This window comes from Medicago truncatula, chromosome 1 (genome assembly GCF_003473485.1).
Source record: "Medicago truncatula cultivar Jemalong A17 chromosome 1, MtrunA17r5.0-ANR, whole genome shotgun sequence".
Classification (NCBI taxonomy): Eukaryota; Viridiplantae; Streptophyta; class Magnoliopsida; order Fabales; family Fabaceae; genus Medicago; species Medicago truncatula.
This window is the reverse complement of record NC_053042.1, coordinates 1,722,583-1,738,511: the sequence shown is the minus strand read 5'-3', so window position 1 is coordinate 1,738,511 and position 15,929 is coordinate 1,722,583. Positions and strand designations below refer to the sequence as shown.

The following is a 15,929-nucleotide window of genomic DNA, read 5'->3' as shown; positions in this document are numbered from 1 at the left end:
ATTCGAATGTATAAGTATAATTCTTTGTAAAAAAAAAAAGTATAATTCTTTTAACATATCTCTCTAAGCATGTTATATATTTCCTCATCATGATCCAATGGCGTATCTACTAACAAAACAATACTATTATTCATGCATTCGGGATATCTAATTTTACGGTAAGTATCTATCATCAATCAATAAAATCTTTGGATTGAGTTAATCACAAAAACATTGTACTACCAAAAAAAAAACAAAGAAACATTGATCGTTATTCCCTCCGTCTCATATTAGATTTTTTTTTAGTTTTACTTTTACATGATAATTAAGAAAATTATTAATAATGTTAATTTCAATGATCCCCTAAAAAAATATTAATTTCAATTCAATGATAAAATGTGTTTCATTTACTAAAACACCTTTATTTATTTTTGAAGGAGTTAATGGAGTAGTTAAATAATTAAAATGCAATAAATAAAATTATGTTAGTGAAAAAAATAAATAAATGATGTGTTGATATTATAAAAGAGATAAATAATTTGATAAAAAAAAAATAGTAAAGATGACACATAATTTAAGATGAAGAAAGTACGTACATTCAATCGAATCTACCTATTTACCGAAAATTAAAAATATAAGTCTTTTTTTTCCTTCCATGTGGTAGTAATCTAGAATTTCACCATAAATACACATTAAAAATAGAAGTGTTTTTTTTTTTCTTCCTTTTGGTAGTAATCTAGAACGTGAACTTGCAATGATCCTTCACTATGCACTTAATGTGTGTCTTGCCACTAAGTTTTTTGAAACAAAAAAACACGAGAATTGGAAACATATATTTAAACACGGATGTAGGAGCTATTAGCATCTATACGTTCATCATTTGATACAGTGTCTAACAAAAGAAGTGATAGCTAACATAATGTGGTTTGGTGTAAAGGAAAAGGAAACTTACATATTTGGCTACGTGGTTAAATCACTTCTTTCCTCTTTAGGCTTTGTTTGGAAGTTTGGAGGGGAGGGGAGGGTTTTGGAAAAAAGGAAGGAGCAAGTGGAAGAAATAGAAGACATTGGGAGGAGAGGGCTTTGGAGGTTAATTTTTTACTCATAATAAAAAATCCCCCTCATTTGGGGAACTCAAAAATTGTATTGGGGGAGAGTTTTGGGGGGTTATGGAGGGTTTATATGAATTTTTCAAATTCAATTTATGTTGCTATAATATTTTTAAAATTAAAAGTATATTAATCATAAGTATTAGTTTATCATTCTCTAAAAGACTGTTCTTTCAAAAAATGTGAATTTTTTGTTCATTTTTCTATATATTTCCAACCCCCCAAAGCCCTCCCCTCCCTTCCCCTCCAAACTCCCAAACAACGCCTTAAGGAATAAACACACTTTACCCCCAAAACTTGATTTTGGATAGGATTGAGTTTATGGGAGTATCTCTCTGCTCTACTGTTTTCCTCATGGCTGCTTCAATGAAGTTACCTCCTCTGCTCTGATGTGCAGACATGCCAGTCTGACCGCAAATTGAATATTTCAGATTTCTTGACATAGCTGATTGGGAAGGATCTAAGCTCCCCCAAGTTGTATTTCCCCTCTCCTTTGCGCAAAAATGCACTTCGCTGTAAAAAAAACAAATAAATAAATTATGAACACTAACACAAGGTCAAACATAAAATACGACAACCAACTTCCACCTTTTAATTCATCAGCATACAATTTTGTTTTACTGAGTGGCACTCATATGTATTTAAGCGTGAAGCTCACCAAAATTGTATTTTTAGTTCTATATGGTTAAGGTCGGTATCAGTCCTAAACACTTGCTAAAATTTCTCATTAATGTATTTGACTCCTCTAAAGTGAACAATTCACTGAGAATGATATCAACCGTTGCTTAACAAATTAATGGTTGATACTAAAATTTATATGCACATGCATAACAAATCAAGTTGAAATGTAACACGGTTTTCTCAATTTACTAACTACTCATTTTAGGGGAGTCAAATATCTCATTAGTACTAACTAGAACATACTCTGATATACAGTGCATGTAATTTGTCACTATAGATCAACTTGGGATAAAAAATTAGTTGCTCCCCTCCCAATAGTAAATTAAATATGCAAGTTGTTTCCATTTCATGCAGTAGTAATAACCAATACATAGATAACCACAACTCAAAAATAGTAAATACTGCCTATTACATATTGTGAATATGTGACTACTTGACCTGAGTCATCAAAGCATGAGCAATGATTCAACCTCTAAGTCAATGTTATGCAACTCAGATAAAATATTTTCACAATTTAACAAACTAATGGAAGGGGCTAGATTCCCACAACATGGCGAACCAAGGTTCAAATCTCGGCTGGGTGAGGTACCACACTGGTGCTTGACACACCTCAAATAGGATTACCTCCTGTGGAGGAAACCAACGCGAAATTAAAAAAATTAGAATTAATAGGTTTTAAAACCCAACCTGAGCAGAAAAATAACGAGCCTTGAACTGGTTTTACACTTTTACTTTTATCTGCTGATAGCATCTTCTGAAAAGATGCTGCATCCCATTAAAAGACATAAGGGTCACTGCACACAAAAAGAACAAAGCAATCTCAAAATCATTAAAAACACATGATCCAAATTTCAGAAAACAATTTAAACATGATCGTCTCAAAATTTAGAAAAGCTCTAGAAACAACAACCTGGTTCATTACCAGCATAAACCAAAAAAATAAGGGCACATGCTAAGGTGCTAAAGATGGAAATTGTGTCAATTTTTATTTCTTAAACTTTTTATAATTACTATTTTGCAATAAATATTTACTAGTTGTGGAAACCTTAACATGTGCCATGAGGGCACATGTTAGCAAGACCCAAAAAATAATATCCAGTAACAGAAGTACAAAGTTCATACTTGGCATAAAGAAACTTCCAATTCCAAAAAGACATGATAACAGAGGAAGACAGATTAGAAAAGATGAAAATCAAAACTTGAAGTTTTACTTTTTTTTTTTTTGTGTTCTGTCATTCCTCTTCTATAAGATCAATTACAAAGTTGTTCAACCTTCCAAAATGATATTTATCCAGAATCAAGCGACTAATAGATTCAGGAAGTGCAAAATATAAAACACACAAACCTGGAGAGTTCATTAGTAATATGTGCCACAACTTGAGAACGACCAGCATTTGAATGAAATGCCCGAAGGTTAGGACAATAGTGACTTTCGGGAAAACATGGCCTTTTTTTTCCAGAACTTGGCACCAAGTGATGTCTAAAATCATAAGCATTATAGGGGCTTCAGGAACAATTACTGTCTTGTTTACTTTTCAGCCAGTCTTGATAAAAGTTAAATGCCCTTATTGGCTCCCCCAATTTGCAGTATTTATTAAAAAGAATCTGAACTGGAACATGATCGCTCCATAAACCAGATTTCAGTATTCTAGCATAACGCTCTTCTGCTTCTTCAATGTTACCAATGATACAATACCCCCTAATAAATTCAGTACAAGTTATTAAATCTGGTTCACGCCCCCTCTGCACCATCTCATCACATAGTTGATGCGCTAAATCGAGATCTCCTATATTAATAGCACCGCCTATCAACAAATTATAAGTAACCACATCAGGACGAAGATTTTTTGTGCGCATCTCTTCCTTCAGAGAGTGAGCATTGTGGATATTTCCACTCTTCAATTGTGCAAGAATTAAAGCATTATAAGTAAATACATTGGGGAGAACACCAGAAGCCAACATCTGATCTCTTGTTAAAAAAGCATTTCTAAGATCTTCACATCTTCCATAAGAGTCAATGATTAGGTTCCATATTATAGCCTGGGGCACCATAAAATTATTCAACATACACAAAAGCAAGTCTTTTGCTCTCAGAACATCTCCATTCAAACAAAGGCCATGAATCATCATCTTGTATGAAATTTGGTCAGGTATAATTCTCATTTTAGACATAACTCCAAAAAGGTAGCAAGCTTCACTAATTTTTCCCTCCTTGCAAAGAGCATGAATAAGAATATTGTAAGTAAAAACGTCAGGAATTAAACCTTTCTTAAGCATCTCACATGCATATCCATATGCAAGATGCATCTGTTGATTCCGGCAAACTCCATTGATAAGAACATTGTAAGCAACAACATCTACTTTTGTACACTTTTGAATCATCTCATTCCAAAGACCAAGAGCCTGATTACTTTTCCCATTCTTAAAGTAATTATCCATAAGTGTAGTTGAAGCCACTAAATCAGGTGTAGCTTCACCGTTATCATCATTTAGTATTTTATCAAGCATGTTTCTAGCTTTCTCTAGATGACCTTTCTCACACAATGCGCGTACAATTATGTTACATGTAACCCTGTTTGGCTGAATACCAGTATTGGACATGGTTCTGAACAGATCATCAGCTTTTTCTGTATTATGGACAGCGTAATAGCCCTTAATTAAGGTGTTGTAAGTAATGCAGTTGGGATGAGGACCAGATTTTAACATCTGTCTAACAAGAAAATCTGCATTCTCCATACGCCCATTTTCGCACAACCCATTTACAATATGGTTGTGGGTATACACGTCAGGGAGAACACCTTTTTCCATCATTTTTATCCGAAGCCACCAAGCAGCTGCCAATTTACCTTCCAAGCACAAAAACCTAATGGTGGCTGCATTTTCAACATTGTTATATTCAAATGCATATCCATGAAGACCTATCTTTACCAAGGATATATTTTCCCTGCAACATTCATGTAATAACCAAAAGTGTCATTGGGTTCAGAATCTGTAACATCTTTCTTCTGATTACTACTAATATACTCTTCAAACTTAATGACATCAAAGCTAACCTCATAATCTTGAGACGCTCTAGACTAGACTTTAGCATCGTATCCAACACATTGAAAACAGCACGCGGGCCCTTCTCACCACCAAAATTCTTGGCATGCGACGAACAATCTTGAGCGTTCAGCTGGCACTTTCTCCCAATAGCTGACACTGTATCCTCGTCGTGTAATATCCTACATCCAAACATTAAAAACACCAAATGAACATCACTACGACATAAATTAAATCAAAGGTTCTTGAAAAATTTGTGTTCAGAATAATAGTAAAATGTAGTATTAGAACTGACTACTTTGAATGAAAATTAACTTCACCTCCGAAGTTGGACTAATTGTATATTTGGAACACAAAGGCATCATGATTTTGTTGAAATTCTAAAGTGTAGATTTTGCACGGCAGCTCACCTTGATTTTCTCAAACTCAATATGAATCCAAACACAAACTAAGTTTTCGGGATTGACTTATTTACAGCTTATGAACAATGTCATAGGCCATTCTTCCAAAGTCTCACAAAACTTATGTCAGTAGATAAGCTCAGCTCAAATAAGCCAATCCCGATAACTTAGTGCATGTTTGGATTCATAGTGAGTTTGAGAAAATCATGGTAAAATGTAGTATTGTTGAGAAGTTTGTCAAGGTAGTTTATGAAAAAACAGTTTATAAAACTACAATTTTCGTTAGCAAGAACTTATGAATTACCATCAAAGGTTATTTATTAGCATAAGCTAAAAAATAAGGCAATACAAACGGGCCCTAAATTGGCAGGATTGGCTTATTTGAGCTGAGCTTATTTACTGACATAAGTTTTGTGAGAGTATTTGGGGGAGAACTTACGAAAACGGCCTATGACATTGTTCATAAGGTGTTTTGATAGATAGCTTATGAAAACAACTTATAGCTTAAACACAAGTGATTATGATTGTAATTAAGTTAAAGTAGCACATACCTGACATGTTTGATGTCTTGGTCTTGAGAGGAGAAAAAGCGTTGATTAATAGATTGAATAGTGCGATTAATAAATCTTAGAAATGCGATATGTGTCGTTGTCATCGTTTGTAACCAATTCGGTTCTCCGCAAGCAGCAAATAAAATTGCACTCGTTGCCATTCATTCAATCATATAGAACTTGACACCATCTGTATAGAATAACAATAACAATGTGATTTCATGATAACATTAGATTCGTAAATATGAATGTACCAATTCTAACTAGGATTCATAGTACCTGCTTTCTCCACCACTATGTTTCCGATCGATCCCACCAAATCCGATGAGGTTTGAATCAATCAATCTACGACGGTGCGGCGGTAACAAACAATGCGTATTCATTCATTACCCGCAGTACAGTTCAGCAGTGTACACCATTTTCCTTTGGGCCTTTCTTCTTTTTTTTTTTATTACTATGTGCACCCCTTTTATACATTCCAACTAGCCATATCAGTATAATCAACAATATTGCTTCATTTATTCTCACCGGCGGAACTAACCGTCTAGACACATTTTTTCCTCTTGTATTTTTCTGTATATGTGTTTTATGGTGGAATATTTACTTGAATTTAATTCAATTTTTGTGTTCCAAATTTTAGTTTGAAAATAAAATTAGATTATTATTAAGGGTTAATTTGTATCAACTAAAAGATACACCAAAAAGATTTAATTCAATTTATGTGTTCCATTTTCCAAATTTACGGGTTTTTAGACTTTCTATAACTTTGGAAGTAGAAATAGATTTAATAAGGGTAATTTTATCAAGAAAAAGGTCCAACCAAAATGTACCAGTTAATTGATTGATAGTAACTCTATAATGGTATAGACATCATCCTTCCTCTAGTCCCCAACTCACGTCATGATTTGTCCTCAAAGTCAGAGAAAAAAAGTGTTTTAGTCCAAAAATATACTACATCTAAAGGCAGAAAAAAGAAGCTCCAATGCTCGACTACAAACAGTTTCCTATAGTCCCACACAGGCTAACCGTGCGAATAGCACATGAGACAACTTCATCTAATATTGTTTTAACTTAACCTTCCATAAACTATCAGTTTCAGCGAATTATAAAGAGTAGTTAGCCTATTCTAAACTCTCTAAGCTTTTCACCATTTCCACCAATTAAATACAACAGCACGGCTAAAAATAAGGAGTACAACCTTGGCGTTTGACCATTTCCATCAATTTTGAACAGATTCTTTAGCATTTTTTATACCAACCTGATTGTTGGATTCAACAAAACCGACCGATTAAACCATTTAGCGCCCTATTCTGATTTTCAAAACTATGGGATTACTTGACGCACAACATTAACTCTAATAAATCATTTGACTCTTACATACAGTTCAACTCTTTATGACCGTCCTAGCAAATAAAAAATACATCAACGATAAATCAAATCCCAAAATTTTCCATAAATCACATGCAAGATATGCTATCCTACGTATTACTATTTATATATTATTACAAGTTTCAAAGTAATACATCAACACTATTCCTGTCACAACTAACTGCAAAGTTGCTCTCTTTATAGTTAGTGAGTCTCATGGAACAAGGGGCAAGACTAATGTATTCAAACAACCCGAGTCCAAATAAAGATTCTTTTTCAGCTTTCTTCTTTCCCTAAATTAGTCCACCCTTCAGATATTTGCTCGCACTCAGGGGTAGCATCTACCGGTTTAATGTTACTGACCAAGCTATCAGAAGAAGCGCAGATACTAGCATCTTTAACTGCCTCTCCATCTTCTGTTTTTGGGGATCCCGTGTTTAGTGAATTAAAACCAGAGTCGTGGTTTGTTTCTTTCTCTAAATCAGCTCCTTCAGATATGTGCTCAATCTCAGGGGTAGCCTTTACCAGTTTAATATTTCTAGCCAAGCTGTCAGAAGCATCGATACCAGCACTTTTAACTGCCTCTCCAGCATCTGTTTTTTGGGGCTCCGTGTTTGGTGAATTAAAACCAGAAATGGGCTCAGCCAATTGCTTTGGTTTGTTCAGGGCGTGACAGTGTGGGCAGTAGTAAGTGATAAATGGGTAATCATCTCTCCGAGCAAGACCTGCAGAGAAATAAAGCAAATAAAAAACACTTTCCCTGCCAATCCATTCAAACACAGGTGCGGTGGACACACTTATAATATGTATGTGTCTATGCATGTATCAAGTAAGAAGGGTATAGCTTCTTCAAAAAAAAGTAAGAAGGGTATAGAATGAAAGGGTTAAACATTGATCATTAGATCTTATCATGGTCAAAATTCTGAGAAAATATTTTGTAAAGTGATCATGTGATGAACATTAACTAGTAATCTTCCCTATCTATATATTGTTGCATAGTCAAAATCTATTTCTCTTATTATTGAATAAAATGCCATCTCGCTAGATATATCCTCCCACACACAAGAGAAAGTCCATATCAAGTAAGAGCACACAAAGTGAAAGGACCTGGTATTGACAGAACAAGTATATATGGGATGGTCAAGATCGGTTATGCTTAAACTTAATTTTAGCCATCCATATATAGCTGTACAATAAACATCAAATTCTCTCACCCTTTCATTTACTGCAATAGATGTAAGAGAACAAAAGTCTGTAACATTAAACCTATTCCACTTACCATTATGCATATAGCAGTTACCACATATGAGTGCGTAAGACTGCAGCGGATCCTCACCCACAAGCAATGCTGCAATTTGAGCAATCCATCCTCCAGCATACTTATTTGAGCTTTGAGGTTGGTGATGCTCAACAACTACAGGCTGTTTCTGCACACGAGTCTGAGTTTGATCACCCCCAGAAGCAACTAATTGCTGATCAGTGTGATTTGGGGTAGTTGTCCCCAGATTAGTGGATTGAGTTTGCCCTTGTTTGCGATTTCGAAGTCCACTAGACTGCACAGGTTCAACATTGTTGGCCTTTCCTGCTGGAGCACCAGATTTAGATTCATCTTCCATATACAATTTCAAACCCGAATCTGCACCCAATTTGGATGCCAAACTAGTTGCAGCAGCTGCCTTTGCTGCAGGGTCTGTGTCATATTTCTGCAATCACAAGTAAAATACACTAATATTTAAGTAGTTGCAAACAAATATGCCTTCCAATAATGCTATTCAAAGCACAGGTCTCTACTCAGCTCAAGATGAAAAAAATAATCCAGGATTCTACTCATATGTGATTTCAATCATTTTCACTGCTGAGGAAAAAGTTCTGAAAGTTACTGATTAACAAAATAATCAGGCTCAAGGTGACGGAGAATAAAGGATTTTTTTAGGGAGGCTGAAATGAATGTTCCAAATTTATCCTTTAACTAGGTCGTGTTCCATTAAAAAGTAATTTGAAATATTTTATATAACTCGAACAAACACTTATAATACAGTGATAAACAAGCACTGCAAGAGTTCATTTTTACATAGTCAACATAGAAGAAATAGTTGACAATAAATCTAAAGGTTAATATAACAGGGGAAAAAGATTTTTGGAATAACTAGTAAACATTGAACAATGAGCTAATAGAAAACATTTATCGGAAACGTAAAAGATTGTATGTTTGTGTGTGTAATGTATAACATATCAGGAAAGACCATGCTCGCATGAGAAGAATAATAGCATAGTGAATATCAAATGAAGCTCCCTGCACCCTCGTTCACATCATCGACTATTCCCCCAACAAAAAGCAAGCAAAATTAGATTAAGAACGCAAAGCAGAACAAATTTCAGTGAAATCTGGCACGAGTTCAAAAACATATATGGTATACTGGTTTTCTTTATCTTTTTTTTTTTTTTTTATGGCCTCTATGTAGTAAGTTGAATCTAGTGCTTATAATGAGGTGGTGGTGGATGACTGGTGGCATTCACAGCTTGCTGCCAGTGAGTGGGATTCAAATCAGCACAAGGGCAACATTTTCCCCTTAGTGATTGATATCAAGTGATGCGGGAGTGAATGTTAGGGTGTCAAAATGTTCAACTGGATTTGATTATACCATGAGATACCAACATATCTAGTTATAGCAGCATATAATTAAACTAAAAGATTCTCTCCATAAAATGGACCAAATGTAGCCTTAAGAATGCAACCCCAAAGATATATTGGCTGGTCAATAACAAGGAAAGAAGGTGATACATTGAAAACCAATAAGCCATCTAACAATCATTGCATCGAACAATCACCTGAATGAGTTGTTGAGTAACGTAATAATTTGTCCTCTCCTTGAGCTCGTCAATTTTTTCCTTCCTTTCAGCTCTCAGCCTATCAAGAATTTTCTGGTCCCTGCGATCACCTATAAAATCACATCTTCGTATTAAAATTTCAACTGATATTATTTGCACCTGGCATATCAAACTCTAAACAAGGGCTTCCAGTCCAACAAACTGCACCATTAAACTGAAATCTAATGTTGCAAAAGCGTATTTAGAGTCAGGAATCATAACAAATTTCTTTGTTCAAATACTGCTCCTTCAAGCACATTTTTATTTACAGAGAAGTTTCATCGGAGGTATTAGTCCTAAATTGCATCAATTATGAGCTCCTAATAAATGTATCGACACATGAAAACCACGTTTTTATTGGCATTTACCGCAAAACTACGCCGTGGAAATCAGAGATTCTACTTTTATTGGCAGAAAACCCACTTAAACAGATAACAACAGAAATTCTACTGAAAATGATGAAGTCTGAACTATTTCCGAACACTTTAGTTAACTGTGGCATATATAGGATGACTAACACTATGCCAGACCACAAATTTCATACTAACAATGACAAACAAAATGAAAGGTTTTATTGACCTGGATGTTGACTGAAAATTCAACAGAGCAGCCGACATGATAAAGAGAAGGTGCTCTGCTTTATAAAAAATAAATAAACTAGCTTCTGCAAGATATGTGTATTAATTAAAAATTGCCCGACACCTACACATCCTTATGAAGCTTACAAATGTTGAATATGCAGCAGATGATAAGGCAGGCAAAAGAAACATCGGCAAAACTCGAATCGCCCTCATTTTCCAATTCATATCTGTGGATCTTGTGGTCATAATCGCATAAGATACAGCAATTATCTGAAAAAGTTGAAACTGTTTTAAGCAAAATATATTTTTCCAACAATGCCAAAAAAATTAAACACTTCGTAGGACAATATTCATATATGTTAAAATAATTTGTAATTTGAGCAAACCCCTTGGATAATTATACATTAGTTATAAACATCACAAGTATTACAAAGTTTAGTCTTTTATCATTAGTTTTGTAACCAAAATGTCATCTTCTTCTTTTACTCTCTCTTGAAAGATAGTAAGAAAGTTAACAAAATGATTAATGGGTATGTATGAAATTCCAGTGCAAACTTATTTTTGGGTGTCCAACTAAACAATATAGATACTTAAGACTAAAGAGTCCAAATATACATTCTCATAGTTTCATATTTTCAGATGTAAATCAAACATAAACTAAAAGATGGCAGCAGTTCAAATTATCACCAGTCTAAATCAACTCCAAAAATCTTCCAAAAACCAAGAGATAAAATGATTGCATTTTCAGAGCACAGAGAACAGGGGTTTAGAAGTCTAAATTTTAATTATATTATTTCTTCTTGAAAACGCACTATAGTGATATGACCTCATTACTAGTAATTATAATAAGTACCAAGAGAATACATCCCTTATCTTAGAAGACAATTTTTTTAGGGCTAAATTAGACATTTTCTAAATCTAAGATTATACCAGTCTACCTAAGACCCGTTTGACCACATCTGACCTGTTATCCGGGCACCTAGGCCGCACTTCATCTAGTCCTCGCCAATAGGGAGTGCTCAAATTTCACATAGTAACATGGTCTAATGAGTAATCACTGGTGTACAACCCTAGTTCTGTGGAATTGAGATAAATCCAATATTATCAATGACAGCTTATGGCGGCCATCCAAAAATCCGCCATATAAACATGGCATTGCGACTATGGCCAAAACACGATGGATATGGCCTATAGCAGCCAGCACAAAATCCGTCATGCTATAATGCCATGGCGGAAATTTGACAACACTGGTTAGGTCCAACCTATTTAAATTTTCTTGGTTAAGTCCAGCCTAATTTATATTTTCTCCGGGAATTTTCAACCCAACTTTTTTTCATACACTCCTTCTATTTGTTACTACCTCCGCTCCTTTTTAATTGTCACATTTTGACATTTTACACAAATCAAGACAATCAATAATTGATACTACTTTTAATGCAATAAGCTATACTTTTACTATATTGACCTTATTCATTTAATATCTCATTTCATATATTTCTCTCTCCGCAATAAATAATTAAGGATAATATTGGTAAAACAACATTTAATGTTGATAGTTAAATAGGAACAAAAAATTTCTCCAAAAGTGACACTTAAAAAGGAACGGAGGGAGTATAATCTTTATTTCAAGGCGTATTTGATAATGTAGTATCTCTTGGCCGAGATTCAAACTTGTTATCTCCAACCTAAATTTATTTAACTTTTTACAAGTAGCCTAGGGGCTAGACTCACACGTGAAAAACCCCGAGTTCGAACTAACACCTAAATATGAACGTCCTTGCAGCCATGGACTAGCGTTTCTGACCTAAATTCTAGCACTATGAATCATAATAATTAATTTTTTTTGCAAGAGTATTAAACAAAAACAATTAACAGTTAATAAACACATAAGAGTAAAAATCGGAATGAAACTGAAAGAAAAAAATATACCTCAAATAAAACAGAAAAAAGAATAATGTGGCGAGAGGTTCGCCTCCAAGAACGGGATCTGTTATTCATTCTAGTCATAACAGAAGTTTCTTCTTTGGAAATACACTGAAGCCTCTTCTCAAAATCATCTTTATTAGACCTAAATACAAAATTCCAAATTCGAGAAACGAAACCTTTACGCTTCTTCTTTCCATTTCCCGCCGGAGAAGTAGAAGAAGTAACAGTGTCACTCGCCGTCGATTTCTTCTCGCCACCGGCGGTAGTAACCGTTTTCTCTTCCGCCATTACTTTGCGTTTCGCGGTTGTGATTGATGGAAGGAAAATGAGTTGAAATGAAAGTGAAAGCGCGTTGAATGAAGTTCGATCTGAGATAGTTCTAGAAGGTTCGGTCACGCGCGGGCACGTGACAAAGTTGACGAATTACGAAGTTGGTGTGAGATATAATATTGGAGGAAGAATCAATCGATGAAGCGTAAACATCAATAAGGATTCAAATTTAGTTGGGGGTTTTCAGTATTTTAATATTTTTTTCTTACATCGATTTTTTTGTTTTGAAGGGAGGATCTTACATTCATTTTTTAATCATTTTTTCACATTACTCTTTCAAGTACTATTTTTTTATCATTTTTTGTCGGCACCCTTTCAAAAAAAATAAAAAAATGTCAGCACATTGTAATTTTTTTTTATCAATCCTAAAGTGGTTGAGTTCCACCCGATTCCCATGCGGGTTAAGGCGATATGCAGTTTTAGGGTCGTCGGTCTTAGAGTGATCACGCACATATTCACTCGTTTGCAGTGTGGTATTACTTTCTTAAAGGTGATTAAACAGAGGAGAAGAAGATAAATTCCTAAATTGTCATCTAAAGGCTCTTATTTATCTATAAATCTTATAAGTATATCAACATATCATATTTTACCTTAGTAATTCTACAAACGAGCAACCATATATTGTCTACTTTACCAAAGAGAAAATAATAAAATAACTATGCAACATTTGGAATATGGTTTCATCGGATTTCTAAGTTCAAGCCTCTTCCCTAGATATGTCACCTTGACAGGTCTGATGAAAGTATTAAGATTTTTGCATAATAAAATTAAACAAGACACATAAAATAACTAAATAAAAGACTTAATTAAAATTAATCCAACAAGTAAAATGGAGATTCGTCTTAGAACCCTACGGGGTTTAGCTACTCATGGTAACAAAAGACAAATTACAAAAGAAATAAAACATACCATAGAGACTAAGGTTGATGAGAAAGACTTTTCCCTCGAGGCTTCTAACGTTTGTCTTCCTTTTGAACCACTTCGTTCTAAATGAGAATTTGTGAATGAAAGGATTTGTATTTATAGGTTGATTCCCATGTAGGTTTTGGGTTGAAATACTGAGCCTTTTTTCTCAAACCTGCAGGAGAAAAACAACAAAAAGTTGTTTTTTCCTAGATGGGATGCGCCCTGCGCATGGATTAACACTCGGGGTGTGCCAGTGCATTTTCTACACACCTGGGACACGCAACATCTTACCTGAGGCGTCCCCCACAGTCCATCAGTGTGTTTTCGCCCTTTTCTTCGTCATTAGAGCGTTTTTTCCATGAAACCGGTCTTGGAATTTGAAATCGAGTTTCTCCTCTCTGTAACGTCTTTAGTGGCTTTTTGAATCCTCGTTCGTTATCTTCCAAAATTCTCTTGAGGTGTTTTGCTTTACTTATTTGTAGGCTTACAATATACTCCATATCATATGACTATACTATTGGGAATCATGATGGATTCTCCTTTCCCAATCAATTTTTTTTCACACGCTTAAGGGATTGACCGGAGATATGACTACTTGTTTAAGGAGTCTAAGTCTCATGTCCCTTAAACCGATTTATTAAACCGATTTATTAATGATACTTTAGTCTTCTTATTACCAATTAACATTTCAAACTAATTTCATACTCCCTCCGTTTCTTTTTAAGTGTCTTTTTAGGATGAATTTTTCGTTCCTTTTAACTGTCGTTTTAGTATTTTAAGGGTACGATTTGTCAATTATACCTTTGTCAATTATTCTTATATTTTTCAATAAAACTAATTAATGTTATATATTTGAAAAACTAAAGTTTGTTTTTTTGGTTTTAAAATAAAATTTGTTTCTTGTTATCTTCAAATTTAAATAAAATTTTGTTATCTATGATAATGGTTCCATGAAAAGTTAAAATTCTATAAATAAGATGAGTAATACTTGTTAAAAATTTCAAGTGCAAAGTAAAAGAACATATCTGAGAGAAAAAAAAGACTTCATGAATGTTTAAAAGGAAGAAAGAGTGGAAGACTCATTGGAACCGTTGATGATAGGTGAAAATGGAGAAATAGTTGAAGACTCGTCAATAGTACTAATGGATTTTGATTTAAAATAAAGTTTGTTTGTTATGACATAAAGATAAAACGCGCAAAAAAATAGGAATTTGTTGAAGAAAGAGAGTAGTAACTAACAACCGTTTGTTAGATATTAAATTTATTGAAAAGATAAAATGTGTATAAAAAAAATAGGAAATTATTATTGCATTAAAATGAGGATATGATAGAAAAAATGTACAAAAATACACTTTGTTATTTTTGTGTTAAAATTCTAAAACGACACTTAAAAAAGAACGGAGGGAGTAAATTGCAAGATGTTGATCCAATTGTTCCTTTATTGCTAGTATTTGCAATTTGAAAGAGAGATGAACTAATCTAGTAGTAATAATTATAACATTTATGATTTTATAATTCATTTTAATACTCCCTCGGATCCTATTTACAAGAGACAATTTATTTTTTAGATACATTAAATAATTTATGTATTTGGTTTAGGTTCTTGACTAAATACATATATTATTTAATGTATCTAGAAAGTCAACTTTCTCTTGTAAATAGGACCGAAGGGAGTATATTAATAAGGTAGATAACTAAGTATAAGGTCACGACTCATGAGATGACAAGATTAAATATTTAGTCGCTGTCAACTGTATTTGGTTTAAGGAAAAGGTAACCAAGCTTGGGGCAAAGAAAGTGAAGTGATGAATATGTGTTATGAATTATGAAGCTCAATCAATTCAACCACCAAGAAAATAACAACACTATAAACTTTTTTCTTGTAGAAGTTGGTTATCTGATGGTACTGTTATGACGTTGAACTTGACTTAAATGCAAACTAATTCTCTGACAGAAACCATGTGAGGTGACTTACTGAACTTTGAAAACTCTAATAAATGAAAGACGTAAAGATTTGAATCTAGATTTTCATGTTTGTGGCAAAAATTGGATGTTAAAAATATTTTTCTACGCAGAGATTTGAAGAGGATGTACATAGAGAGATTTCATGTACACACTTTTTTCCATACACACATTGTACCATTTCATGTAAGAGTGTATGAGAGACAATACATATGAGTTTTTTTG

The 15,929-nt window shown here is 33.9% G+C and overlaps 2 protein-coding genes across 2 annotated transcripts; both read right to left on the bottom strand.

Moving 5' to 3' along the window:
* Positions 1 to 3,226: 3,226 nt before the first annotated feature.
* On the bottom strand, positions 3,227 to 6,204 carry LOC25481890 (pentatricopeptide repeat-containing protein At5g24830). Its single transcript, XM_013610293.3, has 4 exons — positions 6,043 to 6,204; positions 5,764 to 5,953; positions 4,823 to 4,993; positions 3,227 to 4,713 (listed from the first exon to the last, which is right to left on the bottom strand). Exons 2-4 carry the CDS (start codon positions 5,922 to 5,924, stop codon positions 3,276 to 3,278), a joined length of 1,770 nt encoding a protein of 589 aa, XP_013465747.1. The 5' UTR covers positions 5,925 to 5,953; positions 6,043 to 6,204; the 3' UTR covers positions 3,227 to 3,275.
* Positions 6,205 to 7,099: 895 nt separating this feature from the next.
* Positions 7,100 to 13,048, bottom strand: LOC25481889 (uncharacterized protein At2g24330). The gene is made up of 5 exons (XM_013610291.3): positions 12,510 to 13,048; positions 10,706 to 10,850; positions 9,961 to 10,070; positions 8,411 to 8,834; positions 7,100 to 7,856 (listed from the first exon to the last, which is right to left on the bottom strand). Exons 1-5 carry the CDS (start codon positions 12,792 to 12,794, stop codon positions 7,408 to 7,410), a joined length of 1,413 nt encoding a protein of 470 aa, XP_013465745.1. The 5' UTR covers positions 12,795 to 13,048; the 3' UTR covers positions 7,100 to 7,407.
* Positions 13,049 to 15,929: the final 2,881 nt, after the last annotated feature.